The following is a 19833-nucleotide window of genomic DNA, read 5'->3' on the forward strand; positions in this document are numbered from 1 at the left end:
AACGGCGCACTCTTAAATTGCGTAATTTCTTAAATCATGACATGAAGCGTGAAATATAGGAAAACAACGAATGATGCTAGAACCATGACAGGAAGATGCTAAGTTGCAAGATTAATATATAATTATGTAGTGCCATCCCCTCCAAGGTGACCATTTAAGACTACGTGCGTATAGCTCTACGACGTCATGCGAGTCAACTGGAAAGCGCTAGTCATACCTATTGTGACAGGATGGCCGCACCATGAGTAGCATGCGGAAATGGTGGGTGAGAGCTTAAAATTATGCTTTGGGTAACGCAAGGTTATGTTAGGTTTGGCTGCATTATATTAGCTCTCGTACAAGGGCCGTGCCAGTTGGCCGAATCAGTCACCCAGCCGCGTCCGCAACAGCTGTGCCAGCGTGCGACCACGCATCTTAAGATTTGCAGTCGGCAACTGTTCTCGCCATTTCACGATAACTTTCGCACGCTCTGCTAACGCGGCCGTTCGCAGTCGTGCCAAAATGACATGGCCGTCGCGGCGTCCCGGTAGTGCTTTCCGATTTGCCTTAACCTTTCCTACAAATGAACATGGCGTTCACTTTAAAGACATATAGCGTTTTTCTTTAGGCACATCTTTTATATTTCCTGAAAAACAAGTAACAGCGAAAAGTTCAGTAGTGTTCTCACTTAGTCACACATCTCTTGCGTGCTTAGCAAATGGTACTATTTGTGGGATGTTTCGTTGGGCTCAACTGCCGCATTCGTCGTTCCAGCCAAGAACGTCACAGCTAAATTCAAATTGTCGCACACGACTACATCTATATCGACAGAACTTGCAGCTCTCCATGCCGCTATGATGTACACCACCGAAGAGCCAACAGAGAATTGGGGCGTATTTTGTGACTCTAAGGCAGCCCTTCACAGCATCGAATGTTCCGACGCTGACAATGGCTTGCTCGTCAATACTTCCCAGTTTACGTCCTAGCGGCAATCTTATCGATTGGGTTGAAACATTCACTGTCCACAAACGAATACAACCATCAGTGGTGACAACGAGGGTGCGAGGGACTATCACATTTTTCTTGAGCGCATTGTCATAATCGGGCTCGGCTAAACCACAAAAACAACCTGTCCGAGAGCCAGAAATATGGACAGGTTCAAACATTCCCGCCTGCGGGGACAAACACACATCTTGCGACACGTCGAGAACGTCGGCGGCATCACTGGTGTTATCTGTCATAGAAGTTTGCACGTCGCGGCGAAGAGAAATCGCCCCGCTTCCACAATCCAAAGTTTCCCCCCACTCACGCAAGATATTAATTCCTAAAATAATGTCATGTGTTGTACGTGCAAGCACAGTAAAGTCACTTCTAAATGTCTGGTCCCCTATTGTAACTGAAACAGAACAAACCCCAAGTGGGCGTAACAAAATATATGGGGGTTTCTTCAAAGTTCAGCACGCAGGACCCGACGTAACATACGCAGGAAGTAGACGACGAACTTTTAGGAAGACTTACTTAATAAACGTTTTCGGCTGGCGGACCAGCCTTCCTCAGAGTACAGTAAGGTACTCTGACGTAAAGTATTCTGTATAGTACAGAGTACAGAGAGTACAGTAAAGTACTCTGACGAAAGCTGGTCCACCAGCCAAATGTTCAGTAGTAAGCCTTCCTAAAAGGTCGTCGTCCCTTTCCTGCGTCTATATATTCATATGAATAGATACTTTGATCGAAAAACAGGAGGCACTTCTCTTTATCATGGTCATAAACAGCCGCAGCCACACTGAATCGAAGTCGTCTTCGAAAACGCCCAATTCGATGTGCAAACAAATGTATATCTGTTAAAGTCTGTATTCCAGGTTGTTCCTGCGGCTGACAATATCCAACGAAACTTTCACAAGCGGGAATACTCACGCAGGGATATCGTTGCAAGTGCCTGAGGCTCCCTCGCCGCCTTCACGGCTTGTACCCGGGGTTGCTTCTTCGATGAAGGCAAACGCGGGAGGCGTTCGCCCACCGCTTCTTTGTTCAGTCATGGCTGGTGACGACGCTCCGGAGCACTAGCGTCTTTCTGAGACAGAACTTTGCTGAATGATCGCGCATGCGCAGTCTGTGCCAAGGATGAGAGAGCCAGTAAAACGGCAGGCACTTGGGCAACTCGAATGAAATCGTAAAACCCATCTGAAAAAAAAAAGACGATAGAGTGCACCACTATGTTGACGCTAAAGTATTAATATTTGAACACTAAACAAGGCGCCCCGGCGCCCTGTGCTGAATTGACACCAAATCATCAAAACAAACTTAAGCAAAGCGCACGCCCAGCCAAAAACCGTAGACACGAACATGTGTTTATTATTATTTGATTCTTTCAGGAGTAGTCCTAATTCTTCTCGGGAGATATTGGCAGTCGTGACCAAATTAGTGAACAGACAGAATGAACAATAGGTGACCCAACGTTTATACGATGGCGAATCAGAAAGTCTTTTTCTCTATATAATTAGGCTAAATTACACCTGTAAATGTGAAGACAACTAATGTGAAGTCAACATTGGCTTTATCCCTGGCTGTGTAGCTATTCGAGTGACGATTGACGTTAGACATCCAAGGCACGTATAAGTGATGCCAGTGCTCTCTATTAGCACAGTATCACTCCTGCTCGCTTCAGTGTGTTTTGGGGGTTACATAGAGCCTCCACGTAATGCTACAGGACAGTTTCTTGCGACAATGCCTCATCCCAAAAGTCTTTTCCACCCAACCATGTTGGAGGAACATATGCGTAAGCGCCCAGAGGCCGCTTCCACTCATACGGCTCATATACCTCAGACCCTTCTTGCTGCCCTGGAAGGAAAATTATTTACCGAACGTAAACGATAGGTGCTCCGAACCGACAAGCGACGTTACTCGAATATAATAACATATTTCAGCTACAACAACCAACGTGTAGTTCTTGCTGCACATGTGACCAGCTGGCACCACGTTACAGCGGTCACCGTTTTCGCTCCAAAAAGTATTATGGGTTGTGTGTTCCAGAATTTCCTTCTTTTAGTATGACAGGCCCTGTCGTCAATTTGCCTCGTTATCCACGAGGCACTGCTGCGTGAATTGCAAAGGTCCTGCGCAAGGAATGGACGTTTCTCATGTGTTTTCGCCATCTCATTATTTTACTAGACAATCCTAATCCCTCCATATAATAATAATATTTGGGGTTTTACGTGCCAAAACCACTTTCTGATTATGAGGCACGCCGTAGTGGAGGGCCCTGGGAATTTCGACCACCTGGGGTTCTTTGACGTGCACCTAAATCTAAGCACACGGGTGTTTTCGCATTTCGCCCCCATCGAAATGCGGCCGCCGTGGCCGGGATTCGATCCCGCGACCTCGTGCTCAGCAGCCCAACACCATAGCCACTGAGCAACCACGGCGGGTTAATCCCTCCATATGACCAGAGGAACATTCCTGAACGGAATTGCAAAACCTTGATGTTTGAACCGTGCAGACAGGACCACATTTCTCAACGATATCTTGCGGTACAAGTTTAATGCTCGACATCCTCAGCTGCCGTAGGAAGGAAAATTTCAAATTACGTGCGTGCCTATCGCGTACAAGAGAAGGAATTTCTTGCGGCAAGCAGAGTTGATAGGACATTGAAGTTGACTACACGCGGGAATTCTGTACGTCACCCTCATGAAGTGAATCTACGGGCGTTGTTCTATGAGGTTGTTTTGCGGTAAGAACCAAACGATTGCATCAGTAAATGCCTTCTTCGGTGTTACAGCCTTCGGAGTTGCCTCAGACGACGAGCTTGCTCGGGTCATTGATTCACGTGGTTCACGTTGATTGATCGTAAAAAAGCTAAAACAACGAAATGCACCTGCAGTAAACGTTATCCTTCCAGAAAACTTCGTTGTTACTGGCTCAATGACGCCTTGCATCTGCTTGTCAAATGATGCGCCTTCCCAGGAAGAGCTTACCTTTCAGACAAAGCATGCGTTTTCTGAAGTATGTAAAAGCAAGCTAAGTTTCCCTTTTTTTCAACTTTGTGCGCCTCAAATAGGGGCGCTTTATTTAGATTCATGTTTTGCCGATGCATTTACGGTGTTGAAAATCGAAGCATAATTCACCGCACAGCTGTAACTTGAAAGTATCTTGCGCCGCGCAAGTGCGCACCCGGTGATGCCCATAAAAGTTATCTTCCCTAAACATTTGTTTTTTCGTTGGTAGCAAATCTTCATCGGAAGCAGTCTACAGTGATGTGCCAGCTTATGGTTAAAAACAGGCTAAGGAAAAAGAAATTACGCCCATTCAGTGCACATGTTGGCATTGTGTAAGGACAGGTGTGTGCAGGATGAAGTGTAAGACTGCAATGACAGTGTAAAGTTGACTTCTTTTTTTCTCGGTTCATCCTTGCGCTTGTGGCGTAATGGAAACTGCACAACGTATGCGTGCGAGGTAACTTGAAGCACGTCCCTATTGGGTCACATTGCAGGAGCCACAATTAACCACAAATTCTGGAATGGTTCACCTAAATAACTTCAGTTCAAAAACAAAAAAGACCACAATTGCGTGGGCTCACCTTGAACTGTCTTTCGATGTGGTTTAGGCTTCGTGAATGCCTACTTGGCCTGTGCTTCGACCTATATTACTGCTCCTGGACATGTGAGACGTGTTTGTCATGTTTCTGTGTTTATCCGTGCCACACGCTACGAATCAAGAACATGCGCCAAACCGTGGACACCGAAGCCAGGTTGATATCCTTGGGAGGGATGACGCCATAGTCGTAAATTATGTCTCACACTCAGCACTAGTGAAGTGAGGTGATACATGAAATGATGAAATAAGTAATGAAGCTCTGACATGCTGCTCGGCGAATGCCCGAAGGGTTACATCTGGCTAGTTAGGCCGACCGACGATGCCGCCAAGACTCAAGGCCAGGCCACCAGCTGAGGAAGCGAGGCACCGGTGGGGCTAGCACCCCGGCCACTTGTCTCTATTGACCAAATCAGGACTTCGAATAAAGATTTCTCTCTCTCTATCACCATGATTCAATTCCATGGTGCACGAATGATTGCTTAAAAGCCTTAGTTGATTATTGCACAAGTAGGCCAGTTGAAAACGCTGCATAATTAGTGTGCTGGAGGCAAGAGAAGTGTTCTTCGAAGATTAGAGAAGCTGTAATAGATCTTAAGGAAAAGTTTAAAATTGTGGAATTCAAGCCGTAGAGTTACACTCATGCTCGAAGTGTTTACCAAGATTATATGCATGATCTTCTAGGCTCCTGCCTCAGTCATTCATCAGGGTCTACGGATGAGTTTCCTGCCATTGGGAACTTGTTAGCCCATACCAGACTTGCATCTATTCTGTGCAGGACCTTATGCTAGAGAGAAGCTGCCTCAGCTTGTTCTCTAGGTTGTCCTTGCGTCGTTCTATCCTTTGACTTACCTTCTTCAATTCGATAAAATTTTACGTGTTTGGGTACCGACCAAGTGTGCCCAATGTTTTGATTTGCTTTTCTCGCGTATCTTCTCAGACCTCATTTCCTCACTCTTGCATGTGTTTTATGGCATCAGTAATAGAAGTGCTAAAGTATGCTATTGCATCGTCTATGCTGTTTGCTCATCTAATAACGAATCATACATTATTTTTTTTAAGTACGAGCAGTTATCCGAAGCTAGCTTCAACATAGGAATATGCCGAGGACAGGCGTGTTGCAGCATTAAAGTTGACGCTAGTCTGATGTGTTCATGGCCTTTGGCATCGCAGCGAGAGTCTCGCTACAAATAGTTGAGCATTCACCACCAGCATTCACTCACCGGCCATAAAAATTATTGCCAATAATACGAATTTGTCTTGAAGGTAAATATGAGGAATTATAACCAATCTATCATTAGGAATTACTTGTAGTGACACTGATTCGAGGGGTTTTTAAGTTGTGGAATATAAGTGACAGACTTGTCTGCACAATTATTGCCGTAACAGCCAATGAGGCAAAGCCATAGTCGCGGTATCTTCAGATGCCTATCACCGGAAGTTTGATTGTTCAGAGTTTAAATGCCTCTCCTGGACTCATATATACCTTAAGCTTGTATTCAAATAACAGTTTAGTATGATCATCAAAGGGTTATTTAGCCCTCACGCATTGGAATACATTATCCGCAACGTCATAGTAGTACTGAAAAAAAGGAAAGAATTCCACGCGTCACAGTAGAATTCAAGTTTGTGTTCCTACCTTTTCTCTTCACCAATTCTTTTTTTTGAGGGGCGATCAAGTGAACGATGCCGGCTATTCGGCTCCAACGGCTCGAAAGTTGTGTGCCCGCTGAGTGCCCGCTGAGTGCCCGCGCTTGCACGCTCTTCGCGCGCGTCTCTGGATTCACCTGAAGATGGGAGGTGATGTAGCCCGACGGTCCCGGAGTCGCCCAGCTCTCTTATAGAATGGGCGAAGATGATTTAACCAGTGCCACAGATCACACTGCCATGCAGAGGCCGGGCAAGTGACGTTGGCCTTTGGGACCTCCCCCCCCCCCCCCTTTATGGACCTCCCCCCAGATGACGCTAACAATTAAGGCTACTTCAGCTGCATCGAAGAGAACATATTAAGTAGTTCACGTGAGACTGTTATAGGGGCGTTTCGGAGTTCGTCGGAGCTTATTGTGTTTGAATTTTTCACCTCGGCGGGAGCACCAGGCGACGATGTTGCTGAGTGCGCTATTCCAACGTCTTTTCAATACCCGTGACTTCCGTTAGGAATATTGGAATGGTTTTGGCTGGTTCACGTATCCATCCTGTGTAAACCATTTGTTTAAAACCGCAGCGCGGAAGAACGCTTTCCTCTCGGACATTTGGGGTCGAAGTGCCTGAATTTCTGCCCCGAGGGTCACGGTGTTCTCGTTCGGCATCCCTATTCAGCTTCGGCTGGCTCCTTGGGCATGACGCTCGTGAATGTATGCAGAAATGCACTGTGAAACTGCAGCTCATCAAAGATTCAATTGTTAAACATAGTGGTTTTCCAAAGGTTTCCGGCCAGCTTTCCAGATCTCCAAATGGTGATCCGCTAATTATCGGTGGCTTCCTTGGCTTCGCAGCACACGTCACTGCGGCTGACACGGGCACACTCACTGTGGCATTTGTCGGGGTCATGATCGTCCTGGTCTTCTCGGGCAGAGGTCCGTACTAAAGCGGCAGGCGTAGTCTGCGGCTAGCTCGATCCTCCATGGCGATGTTGACCATGTTAACGCGACAGCGTTAAGGAGCTCGTGTCGCAGAAAAGCTGGTGTCGTTGGTGTCTCTGTCGGCGGCGTTGGCCATGAGCGAAAATTCCCGAAATGCAATTCATAAATAACAACTTCCGAAATGGGTTGGGTGGGAATCGAACCAGGGTCTCCATAATGTGAAAAGGAGACGCTAACACTCAGCGACGAGTTCGATGGCTCAAAGCGGGACAAAAGTGCCTCTAGTGAATGCTGCGTTGCCTTATAAACGTTCCGTAGAAAGTCATACGGCGGTTCATATCGGTTATTATAAGCATGTAAATTACAGAAGTCAGAGTTAAACGACTAGCGAAGTACGTTACCGCTACAATTCTTCTGCGCTTGGCGCGCACGCAAAGCCATCTTGCGGCAAACTCAGAAGACCCCCTCCTGGCAATGTACGTCGCTGCCCCGACAGCTGCGCACCACTCGCCCGCTTCTCCCCTTCGTCTTGTTTGAGCGCATTTGGGCCGTGCGGGGACAGGTGCGAGGATGCCCCAATACCCTTGCGTTTATTAATGGGCAGCGTTAACGGGCTGCGATATCGCTATCGTGTTCCACTGTCGAAGGTGAAGCTTAAGCGTCCTCCAATATTTTTCATGACTGGTAGGGTTTGATCAGTCACCACGAAGGTCCTCTACGAGATGTCGCGTTGTAGATACGACAGATAACACAGTAACAAGAACCATCACTCACGAACCATGCTTTATTGGGCGAACCGGAACCCACAAAACAAGTTACATTCGGGTAGAAAAATAGTGCCAGGCACATGAATCGATCGTCGAACAAGAGATGTACGACTAACAAGCGTCGGCTGTTCACGCATGATTCGTAGAAGATTCCAGCGGCATCGCTGGTGCTCGCGTGCCTTCCAGAATGCACAAATGTATTTGCGTTGCCCGTGAAATTCGGTGATAAAAATTGAACAATACCAAAAATAAGACCGAACTTCGGAGCACCTTTTGATGCATGCAGGCGCGTCATGCAATGAGAAGGGCATCCGGTGAAACGCGCCCACAGCAAGAAGACATACGAACTACGCGTGTCAATATTATAACTAAAAACTATCTTGCTCGCAGGGACACGATTGTCACATGAGGCTAAAAATTCTACAGCTGTAATAGAGTGCAGTGCAAGGGAGAAGAGACGGCTTCAGAATGAATGAGAAACTGCACATTAAATGTGACAGAGGTTCCACGTTAATACAACAACAGCTAAAATATTCGTTTTGGTAGAACAAGTATTGTGAAGCTACATATGATTTCAGTCGAATTCAGTTTCAGTTTTCTCATCGGCATGATAAAGAAGAAAAACCTTCGCTGTGATTACAAGAGCCAAAGAGTGAACCAAAGTATTACGTGCATTGAACAATTTGTAAGGGACATAAATATCCGCATGTTTATGTCTACATATTGTCATAAAAGTGGTCTTTGGAAGGCAACAAGGCCTAGGGATGTCAATTTTTGGTAGACTTTTTTTAGTTGCAAGAAAACTGCCTTTTTTGAAAATGTTTCCTAATGCGACGTGTTCTCTTCTCTTTACACTGCAGAATATTTAAAACGATGATAAGGTAAAGCTTGTTTACTAGTACACTGTCAGACCATTCGCACAGAACTAAACCAGGTGTCAAGGATTCTGTTCGAACGTTTCAACCTTCTAGTGACACAAAACACGAACTTGCTGCTCATTAGGGTTTGTCTAGGAATGAGTTCGCTAAAGCTACTTTGGCGAACAACATAGTTGTGCAAACAGCACGCTCTAGCCAGGACCTGCAATATACTTCGATATTCAAACATCCCGAATTCTGCTGGAGACGACGTTTCCTTTCGTAATTTCGGAAAATCAAGCGGCATCATTTAAGTCTTGCATTTCACTGAGCAGTCTTAAACGTCAAAAGATGCCCGCCTCTCCACACGATGCGTCCGGTTAGTTTATCACCCCGGCGGGAGAATGTCAGCGCTTATTTTTTCCTGCACGGCTGCATGGTCACGTTCATATACAATACCCATGGGCAATTTACTTCACTTGCGCACTAGTCACACTGTTAAGACTGCCCACCGTATGCGTCAAGGGATGTGCAATTCGTTAAAATGCATGTCTAGACGAATCTCCACACAATTAGCGCCCAGTATTCTGACAGAGATGTGCGTCGATGTATTCTCTCTTTGTGGACCGATATCCACACTGCTTGCACTCCTACGGTGTTCCGTCCCCGTGACATGCTTCGCGGTGTCTTTGGAGACTATATTTGTGCTTAAAGGAGTGATTACATATGTCGCAAACGAAAGGTCTGTCGTTACTGTGTGATTTGAGATGATGGTTAAGTTCCGTTTTGCTTTTGAACGGTTTAGTGCATATTTGACAGATATGGGGTTTCAAACCTGTGTGAATCCGTTCATGATCACGCAAATTCGACCTGCTCGCGAATGATTTCGTACATATTTCACATTTGTATGGTCTTTCGCCGGTATGCGTGCGGTAATGTGCAGATAGATGGACAGCCCTTGTGAAAAATTTACCACATGTTTGACATTTGTGTTTCAACTTCTTGGCAGACGATTGAACACTTGCTCTGACACCACAGGAGCCTTGCTCCTCCATTTCTCCGGTTCCAGTAGCATTCCTGCAAGTATACGGGCAAATTAGCTCAAAATGGCTCACTATTGTTATGTGACGACAAAACACATTTTGACCAATAGAGTGTTTGACGAAAAAAATCACGCGTGAATGGTAAGGCGACTCGATCTTAGCGCTAAGAAGCTGCATTGATATTTAGCGCTCGATTTGGGCTCCAGGTTGGCAGAATTTGAACGGTGGTTCTTTCGGTACCCTGTGATGCTAACCTGGAAATGAATTTTCCTCGTTCGAGTGGCAAGTAGCACAGAAGCCTTGCATCATCTAATACATCATATTTCCTACACGAAACAGGTTCAGGAGATTAGAAGTATCTCTTAGTGACGGCAAGTTAAAAAACTAGCCAGTCTGAGTATCGAAAATACAACTCCGTCTTCACGCTCACAAAGAGTATTCAGGCAAAAGTCCAGAAGCGTGCTTTCGGTAGTGAGACATTCGGCATTGAGAAAGACTGTTTTGCGTCGGGTAAAATACGTCTCCGTTTTATTGCGCAGCTCTTAATGACCCATTCTTGCGGCGAGCGTCGGTGGCGCAACAGAGCGAAGGACAAGAGCGAAAGATGAAAGAGCGAATGCGGAGTGGCAAAAGATGCGAGCCTTGAATGGTCGAGAGGCGGAGACCAATGATAGCTGCCCCTTCAGTGACATGAGCGCGGAAGATTGGTTTCATGCAGACTCGCGCTACTGCTCGTTTCGTAGTACCATCGGATCTCAGCCAGAGCGCTGATTTCGTGCTATGATGAGCTCGTGTGGGCTCTCACTTTCGCATGATGAATTGCATGCTTCGATTGTATTGGTCTGCAATTGTTTGCCAATCTCAGTTTATGCGCGTATTTTATGGAAGCCACACAGCACCAGCTATTACACTAGATCCTTCGATCAGTCATTTACAAAAGCCATCGTGCTTGACCTCTGCTATTTGTATCTCAAAATATTTGCCTGAATATAGACCGTAATAAAAACACGTACACAGCTGCTCTAAAATTTCACTTTATGGGCTATCCTAATGGTCGGTGAATTTTTCAGGAAAGATTGTCGCTAGGAAGAGTAGAAAGGTTCAGCAGCATGTTACACTCTACTAACACCTGAAGAGGAAAGCCTCCTGCATGCCTGGTAATGCCTAAAATTGTACGATCTGACGGGTCAGACATAGTGAGCTGCCGTACGAAGTAAACTTTTGGCACTGTAGGTTGACCTCCTCAACGTCACATGCAGGAACATAATGCATTCCTAAAGGTGATTTCGTTCTTGTTGTCATTGGCTCTCTTTTTTTTCCGTCGCTCGTTCGTTCGCTCGTTTCTTTCCTTGGTTCAAATTCAGCCATTACTTGCTTGCTTGCTTATGGGGTGTGAGCCATTCCTGATGATATTTCGCTCTCACTAGAGGCACTTTTTTACGGGTATACGCCATTGAAACTAGCCTATTGAGGCTCTCGATTTAAGAAACGGAAATGGCGCAGAGGCAAACTATTCGCGTCATTTCTGACTTGTGTAGGTGGAATGACTCCCCGTTGTACGTCATACGCCTTAACTCCAGTCCTACACATTTAATACGAAGAAAAACTGCCGGGTTCAAGTTTTCCTGCCGGGTTTGTACGAAGTCATTTTATATTTGAGTCGCCTTCGAACTGCACACCGTTGCTGCCGTAGGCATCATGAGAACGACACAAACAATCATTTCCCCCCATACGTAGCAAGCACAGAAACATCAAATACTTCAGTGATTTCATGTATAATGGATGACATGTGCTACCGAAGAAGTATTTTCTTTTTTTCTCAATAAGGTAATGAACGCTGCAAGCGTTGAGTTAGGGCAATGCTGGTGCTACAGCGTTTCTACCGTTTAGTGAAGAAAAATGCAACGGGCAGTCGAACAGAGACGGCGCATACAGTGTGTCTTTTGTACATCCTGCTGCTCGCTTGAAATGTCTGCGCCAAGCAGTACATGGACATTGGTCGCCATTCTTGCGGTAATATGCTTTTTACTTGTATACATGTATTCATTCTTGTTACGGTTGTTCACATGGCTCAAGCAATGTTATAGTTTGGTTCGAGTCGTGTGGTGTTACCTTGTACGTCGTTTCTAATCATTACAGTTTGGCCGGCATCCAGACCAGATTGTTTAGTTTATAATGACAACTTTCAAATAACGAAATTTCGTTCGATAGAGCCACTTTCACTGCGGCAAATTATCCATCATAACTTTTATTCAGGCTTGCAAGTGGGAAAAATTATCAACCTGCTAAGCTTGAAAACAATAGAAGCTCAGAATTTACAAAGTTGATAAGGATGATCATGGTTGAAGTTTATTGGCGCTAGGGCATCTAAGGCCAAAACGCGGCAGGACATGTGGCTTGGTTTAGTAAAATTGTGAGTTTAGGAACAGGACCTAAAATAAAAGCTGTATAGACGCTTTCACATAAACTATGTATACATATACCTGCGCATCAATTTTAAAATATTTACTAAAATGAGCATAAGGCCTTACATTCATTGGTTATAGGCACAGATGATCAATTATTGGGGATTGTCCGTGTCCCTAGCTTTACAATTCTTGCGTACGCAAGAGGAGCGAGAGCTCAGGCTTACTTTTGTGCGTCAGACCATATCTCACCTGTGAGGCACAATCTCATGTTTAGGATGACACGAGATGACGTCTAGAAAGTTAACTTGTGCAAGATAATTATAAGCGTTCTTTTGAAGTTAAAAAGTGCATCCTCTGATCAGACCATGCCGGGATGGGGGGGGGGGGGGGGGTATATTGTGTGAGTAAAGTTCCATAAAATGAGCCAATGGCTCTCGGTGAAGTTGAGTACATTGACTCAGGACATGTAAGACGGCTAAGTTCTCACCGCAGCGTGTGCACGTCGTTGGGTCAGTTGCAGTCTAGAGGTATTTGTATGTGCCATAAATGTGTCCTTTTCTGTGTCGTGCCAGCCAGACTTGGAAGAGTCGATCAAGCTTCAGCGGGAAGCATTTGGTTAACTGCGGTTTTAAAAGGTGCAGCCCATTTTCGACTACCCTGACCCAATCAGCTTGCCAATGATTACGGAGGGCCTTTCGTACCGCAGGTTTCATGCCTGCACCAGGTATACAGCTTACATCAATTGTATCCTGATGACACGCTTGTCCAGCATTTTTTTCCGACATTTCATTGCCTGCGATCACAGTGGCCTGGCACCAAGCCACTCTGGCATTCAACTTGAATTAGTTGAAGGAGTTTGTTTATTAAGGGGTATCGCCTTGCTTTGCCACAGGACAGGGGGGTGGTGGCAACGCTTAAAGAATGTGTGTATATTATAGACTTTTGTATCTTGTGGTGTACTATATACTCAACAATGATCAGAATACCGTATGCTTCCACTGTAGAGATGCTGCTATGGTTGCGCAAAGTTCTAAAGTTTGAGAAGTTTGGGCCATGGGTGGCACATGATACCGAATTTGCACTTTTTGAAGCATCATTGAAAAATGCAATAGATCTGTACTTGTCTTCAAGGGACATGAAATGTTGCTGAATCAGGATTCTTGGACAACTCTTTTTGTTAAGCTCTAAAGGACAAGTCACAGGTGACTGGACATTGCTGCCAAGGTGGGAGGAATTCACCATAGTACTTTCCTGCAGATCTGTGAAAACTATTGCAAGTTTTTCAGCAACAGACATTACTGCTAATGGGAATGGCGGGGCGTGGCGGGGCGGGCCGTGGCGGGCTGGTTGAAGTACAACTGGATTGAGGACTGATCATATATGATTGGTTTGCATGGATGTTGTTTTAATGACATCGTTCTTATTGCATAGGTGACTCCGAGATATGTGCGCTGATAATCCAGTGGCCACTGATCCGACTCTGCATAGACGCTTTGGACAGGGCTTGTACGAAGGTACTAAGTGCTAGGTGGATAGCTAAGTAATAGATAGGATCGAGTAGCTTAAGTGCTGCCTTTGAAGCTGACTGGTAAACAATATATCCAAAGTCTATGCACGACAGCACAAGGCTTTTAAAAAAGAGATAGGAGAAAATACCTATCCGTTCCCCGCGACTGATGAAATAAAATGTTTAAAAGGTTCATAGTTTTAAGACATTTAAGCTTCAACTATTTTATATGTTGCATGAAGGTTAGCTTACCATAAAAATTTACGCCTATAAATATTTTTTCCTTTCTAATTAGTAGGCTTCTTCAATTCATCGTAATGAATGGGTCAGGACATACCCCTCTTCGTCTGGAAAACAGCACGCAGGTACTCTTCTCTGCACTTGACCTAAACCGGTTTTCCTCTGCCCATTCCGCGAGCCGATTAACACCTACCTGTATCTGGCGTTCACACATGGACAGATTGCAGGATTTAAAGGTGACTTGGATGTCGTCCACATAGACAGAGCAAGACACAATGAATAGTATAGCAGAGGGGAGAGAGTTCATTTTAATTAGGAAAAGTGTGCAACTTAGCACTCCTCCCTATGGTACGCAGTTTTCTTGAACAAAAGTGCGCGAGAGTACTTTGCCAATTCAGATTTCACATGGGTAATTTTGCAAGATGTTCACCATATAAACACAAATTCCATAGGACGACAGGTGTTGCAGAATACCGTGTCGCCAGGCAATACGATATGCCTTCTGAAGTTCAAAGAATACAGATAGACAGTTTTGGCTGTGTACAAATGCGTCACGTATATATGACTCATGGAGACCAAAATTATCGGTTGTAGACCTTGTTCCTCGGAAGCCAGTGTGGTGAGGGACCAAGATACTATTATATTCCAAAAAGAACACAAGACGACGGGTAATAATTTTTTCAGATACTTTAAGCGAACAGCTAGGTAGTGCAGTTGGTTTGTAATTGTTAACTAAGGAAGGGTCTTTGTCGTGTTTCAGTATTGGCAGGACTATTGCCTCCTTCGAATATGACGGTACATGACCAGCTGCAAAAATTTTATTGTAAAGACATAAGATGCAGTTTACGGTCTCACCAGGTAGATTGTTGATTATTTCATGTTATTACGTCAGAGCATGGAGCCTAGCTGCCACAAGAGCCTTGGGCAAGCTTGAGTTCATGGAATGTTAGTTGTTTGTTGTATCCTTCTGATGACAACTTGTTTCGACGCAAAGGAATATTTTCATGTATTTTTATGGTGCTAGAACTTTTCGCTATAATTTTCGGAGTTTGATACCCTCTGAAAGTGCTCACCAAGAGTGTTTGCTTTATCTTCTATTGTATCGCCAGAGCCAGCAATGAGAGGAAAAGGATTTGCACGTTGTCCGTTTAGTTACCCCTATTATACAGTTTGCTAACCTCCGTGTATGAGTTTATGGAACATACGTAGCGTGTCCAGCTTTCGCTTTTGGATATTCGGAGGATACGGGGGCCATTCGCTTTGCACCGCCTAATTTCTATTAGATTTTCTGTTGTTGGGTAGTTGAAAATCTACTCCATGCTTTTTCCTGGCGTTTCTTTGGTGTTTCAGTCTTTCTTCCACCACTGTTTTGGATTGACTAATTCTGTGCAGCACTGAGGTATGCAGTTTTTAGCAGAACAGAGGATATCTTCAGTGATTTACTTGGTGAGTTCCTCTACACCTAGGTGGTCCACATCTTCAAGGGACAATTTACATAGGCTTCTAAATTTCAACCAGTCGGCACTATGAAGTGCACACTTTTTGGGGTAAGCTGGTCCATCGTGCCACTTTGTTGTTTCTAGGATTGTTGGGACGTGATCGCTCCCATATGAATTACTAATTCTCCATCTCTGGTATGGAAGAAGTGGTGCTTACCCTATGGCTAAGTCTATACACGAATACGTGCTGTGTGCAGGACTGTGAAATGTTGGCTCTGTCTTGGTAAATAGACAGGCTCCAGATGAAAGAAGGAACTCTTCAATTGCCTGTGCTCTCACATCAGATCTTGACTCACCGCAGAATGTGCTGTGAGCATTGAAGTCTCCGATTACTATATATGGTTCGGGAAGCTGGTCAATCAGCTTCTCCAATTCTGCTTTGTGAAACCGTTCATCAGGCGATATATATATATATATATATATATATATATATATATATATATATGTGGAGGAAATAGTTATAAGTTGGTTGAACAATATAGCCCGAACAGACACTGCTTCCATTGAGCTCTGAGGTTATACATGCTGGCATGCTTCTGACTTTTGGGCTTTGATTGCCACACCACCTGAAGAAGAATTGCCATTATTTCTATCTTTGTGGAAAATTATGCACTGTCTTAAAAAGTTCTTGTGTGTAGACTTTAACTTTGTTTCTTGAACAGAGAACAGTCATGGCTGATATTACTCTACTAGACCTTTGACATCATCTAGATTCTTAAATAGGCACCTGGCATTCCAATTAATTATTCGTGTAGTCATGTCGGGGAAGATTTTTGTTGTGTGTGTTCTAGAGCACGTGTTAAAGATGGATAGTATGTATACTAAGACGGTAACCGTTTAAGTTAGCGGTCCCTTTCCTTGAGCAGTTACAGCTACTTTATATCTTCTAGCGCGTTGGTGAAAGCCCTGATCTTTCGCCATCGATGCCGCCAGGGATTTTTGATCGAGCTCCACAACCTGCTCGGAGGCACTGGAGGATCGTGAACTAGGCACTGAGGCTTGCGTCCCAGGCCGTGGAGTTTGGTTAAGCTTTGGAACCTGCGGAATTGAAGTCTGCAGGCCCACCTTCGATGATGATGGAGCAGCACTTGCTGCTGCCACCAAGGAGGGCAGGCGGAGTGATTACCGGACCACTATCAGGGACCGCGGTAGACTCCCGAGGCGTTCGTGACGCTCCCCCCGTCGCGCCACCTCGGAATAGCTCGTTTTATCTAAGTATGAAAGACATTTCCTTGCTTCATGAAATGTTATATTTTCTTTGACTCATAGCGGAATGATTTTTTTTCTTTTATTTAGGGCATGTCTTGGAGTAGCCTGCATGGCTTCCATCACAGTTCTCGCAATGTGGAGATAAGTCGCGAGTGCCTGACGGATGATCGTTCGAGCTGCATTTCGCGCAAGTCTGCCTTCCTTGGCATGTCTGAGATCCGTGCCCACACCTCTGGCACTTAAAGCACAGTGGAGGATTTGGGATGTACGGCCTAACACGTACTTTGATATAGCCTGCATCCAATGTAATAGGCAAGTACCAAAGGTTAGTACACTGTCCTTTGTTGGAAGTTGTTCATTCTTCCTGCACATTAGGATTCTTTCTACCTTGATCACATTTTGCTCCTGGAAACCTCCAAGCAGTTCTTCGTTACTACGGTCCAAGAAGTCGTCCTCAGATTACTCCAAGGATCGTGTTCATGGTTCGCTGTGCCGACACAGTGACGGCTACATCGCCACTGCATTCCAAATTATTAACTTTATAACGTTACATTTTATCGTTCAATTCAAGGAGGATGTCTCCATTGGACATCTTTGTGGCGTTGTAGCCAGGTCCTGTAGTGTTTGCGAGGCATTTCGCCACCAAGAAGGGGGAGAATTTACACACGCACTTGTTGCCTGCACTGTGGATTGCTTGTTACTAAGGGAACTGTTCTTTATTGTTCTTCAGAAGGAATTGAAACGTTGAATCTTTGCGCGCTCTTTTTAGAGCGCAATCAAAGAAAGTGGTTGAGTTCGGCAGCAGGAAAGTGGTTGTGTTCAGCAACAGTGCCACCCGCCCATCACCGAGCCCAACATGGGGCCGGAGCAAGTCTTACGAGTAAGACAAGCCCTCGCCAGCTGTACGGTGCTACTATAACCCAATATGGAGTACCCAAGATTGGCCACCCACACAAGGTTAACCCTCTCTGCCAGGAAAGTCGGAAGTAAATAGAACAGAGGAGAAGACAGGAAAGATTACAAGGAAGAGAGAAAGATGCAGAATGGAGAGGGGGACAGGAAACCAAAACTACCGATTTCCCCTGGGTGGGTAAGTCCGGGGGTGCCGTCTATGTGAAGCCGAGGCTGAAGAGATATGTTGCCTCCGCCCAGGGGCCGTAAAGGTCCAAATTCCCGACATCGGCTCAAGCCCCAGGATCCCCTTTTTCCGGACCCAGCAAAGCCACTCATGGTTAGACGCGGGAGGGTCCAACCCCCATGTGCTCGAGTACGTGGTGTCGCAACACACCAAACGCCTGCTGGCGCTTACGCCCCTGCGGAGTAGAGTTTACAAAGTTGACTACGCGAAAAAAAATATATATATCGCAGTTAAACTAGTTACATATCGTAGAGCATCCCAAGCGGGAAACTTCCTTTATATTTTTTTTACAACTTTCTTGAAATCGATATAATGTGTCCGAATACTGGCGAATGATCTACCCATAACACAGACAATTTCATAGCGGTGTGTAATACGTGAATTTTGAGCGCTTTCAGTGTGCTATTTGATGTAGTTGATTGAACCGTGGCGGTGTTATCGTTGCTGAGTTTTAAAGATGTAATTTTTTTATTTGAGTTTCTCAACGTTTTCTCAAGTATTTGACGAATCTAAAATGACACTGCTTCAATTATGATATCACATTCCTTTAAATGCCACCAGCTTCAATACCCGTATGGTATGTTGCCAAGCACATTCATGCCTCTTTTCCAAGGTACTAAGGTCGTAGATCCTCAGCGAAAGGTTCTTCCTTACGTCGACACAATATTGTCTGCACAGCAGCTGTTATTTGTCATTTAAGTTATCGCAACATTTATCCCTCGCGCAACTGCCTCAGTTCCAGCGTAATTCTTGCTGGAATTTTACAGGAAAACAAAAACCCTGTTTCATTTCGTGAGCCTCGGCTGCGATGAGCATCTTTCCTTCACAATCTTTACATATTCCGTAACAGTGAGTAAGCAGGCTACAAACCAGCAAGTTTACCGCCAAGTGCGGCGTGTTAACAGCATGGAATATCGGGCGACCTTGTATAGCTTCGTGGTTGTGGCATCGGGCGTACAGAGAGCCGTGTGATCTCTGGTCGCGCTGTTGAACCACGAAGTTTGTCAAAGCCTGCCGCGCCCGCCGAACGCTCAAAAGTGCCAACGCAGTGCCTGTTTCAGCCATCAGAGCGAGCCCCCCCTTCCCCCCAAGAAGAAATTACCGAGTATGGGCATGATTGTTACACTGGTATCCATCCCTGTCGTCTCTGACTTCCATGTAATGGAACGTTTCTAAATGTGAACTTACGTGGCGCCGTCTTCAAAACTGGCTGATGCTTCCTCCATGCCAGCGCGGCTTCTGCTGGGCCTTACGTTATCGATGTTCCTGGTGGACCCCAGGGCCAGGCAACTTGTAGTGCCATTGTCAGTATCTGTGTCGGCATCTGTATGGCATAAAAGTATATTAAATGTGTTCATTTGCCGTAGTGCAGGCGCCATTCATGGGAAATGAATATTTCGTGCTTAAGGCGCTTGGCAAGAAGCTTTTAGTGGTAGGACAACTTTACTGCTGTGCTTGCATACGCTGTGGTTTTTCTTTCTGCAAATATGTCTTGAAGGCATGCCAGAGCTTCGTGGCGATGGGGAAGCCAAACACGATCAAGATTGTGCAGTGTTGAATTCTTCTGAAGCTTATCACATTTTATCTCAAACAATGGGCAAAATACGACAGTGCTCAAATTGAAAAAAGACGTCGTTCTCTTGGGCGTAACACCCTTGCCGTATTATATTCTGTTATATCAAGTAATAAGCACATTAGATGCCTCAAGAAGTTCTTGCTTATTGTTAAACTATTACGAGCAGCAGCATAGCCCGACGAAGGGAACGACATACTGAGAGGACTCATTTCTACCGAGGTATTTTAGCTTTTCAACCCTTAGTTGATTGATTTTCAACCCTTATGCCCTTAGTTGATTGTCCTTTTATTAAAGATAGGTGCGCCATCCAAGACTTACTCGCCTTTCAGATACCGATTTTCCGATACCCATTTATTTACTCCTGTAGCTGAATTTCTTATGCAACGGCTGTAAGCAATGCATGTTTAGAATCTATTTAGGAGCGCGAAAACGGCTATCCTC

The 19833-nt window shown here is 45.1% G+C and overlaps 1 protein-coding gene and 1 long non-coding RNA gene across 7 annotated transcripts in view; one reads left to right on the forward strand and one right to left on the reverse strand.

Annotated features, from left to right (window-relative positions):
- Nucleotides 1-2111, reverse strand: part of LOC135919772 (uncharacterized) — a 47946-nt gene extending 45835 nt beyond the window's left edge. For 3 of the 5 annotated variants that reach the window (XR_011508704.1, XR_011508706.1, XR_011508705.1), the window contains exon 1: nucleotides 1894-2111. Coding sequence is in view for 2 of the 5 variants with exons in the window: in XM_070526018.1 (XP_070382119.1) it covers nucleotides 1894-2015 (122 nt within the window). In the remaining 3 variants the exon portion in view is untranslated. The remainder of the gene's footprint in view (nucleotides 1-1893) is intronic. The other 2 variants (XM_070526018.1, XM_070526017.1) reach the window with 2 other exon arrangements.
- LOC135919788 (uncharacterized) overlaps nucleotides 1-19833 on the forward strand; it is a 379293-nt gene that overhangs the window by 54132 nt on the left and 305328 nt on the right. The gene's annotated exons all lie outside the window — the stretch shown is intronic.

The sequence above is a fragment of the Dermacentor albipictus genome, chromosome 9, assembly GCF_038994185.2.
Source record: "Dermacentor albipictus isolate Rhodes 1998 colony chromosome 9, USDA_Dalb.pri_finalv2, whole genome shotgun sequence".
Classification (NCBI taxonomy): Eukaryota; Metazoa; Arthropoda; class Arachnida; order Ixodida; family Ixodidae; genus Dermacentor; species Dermacentor albipictus.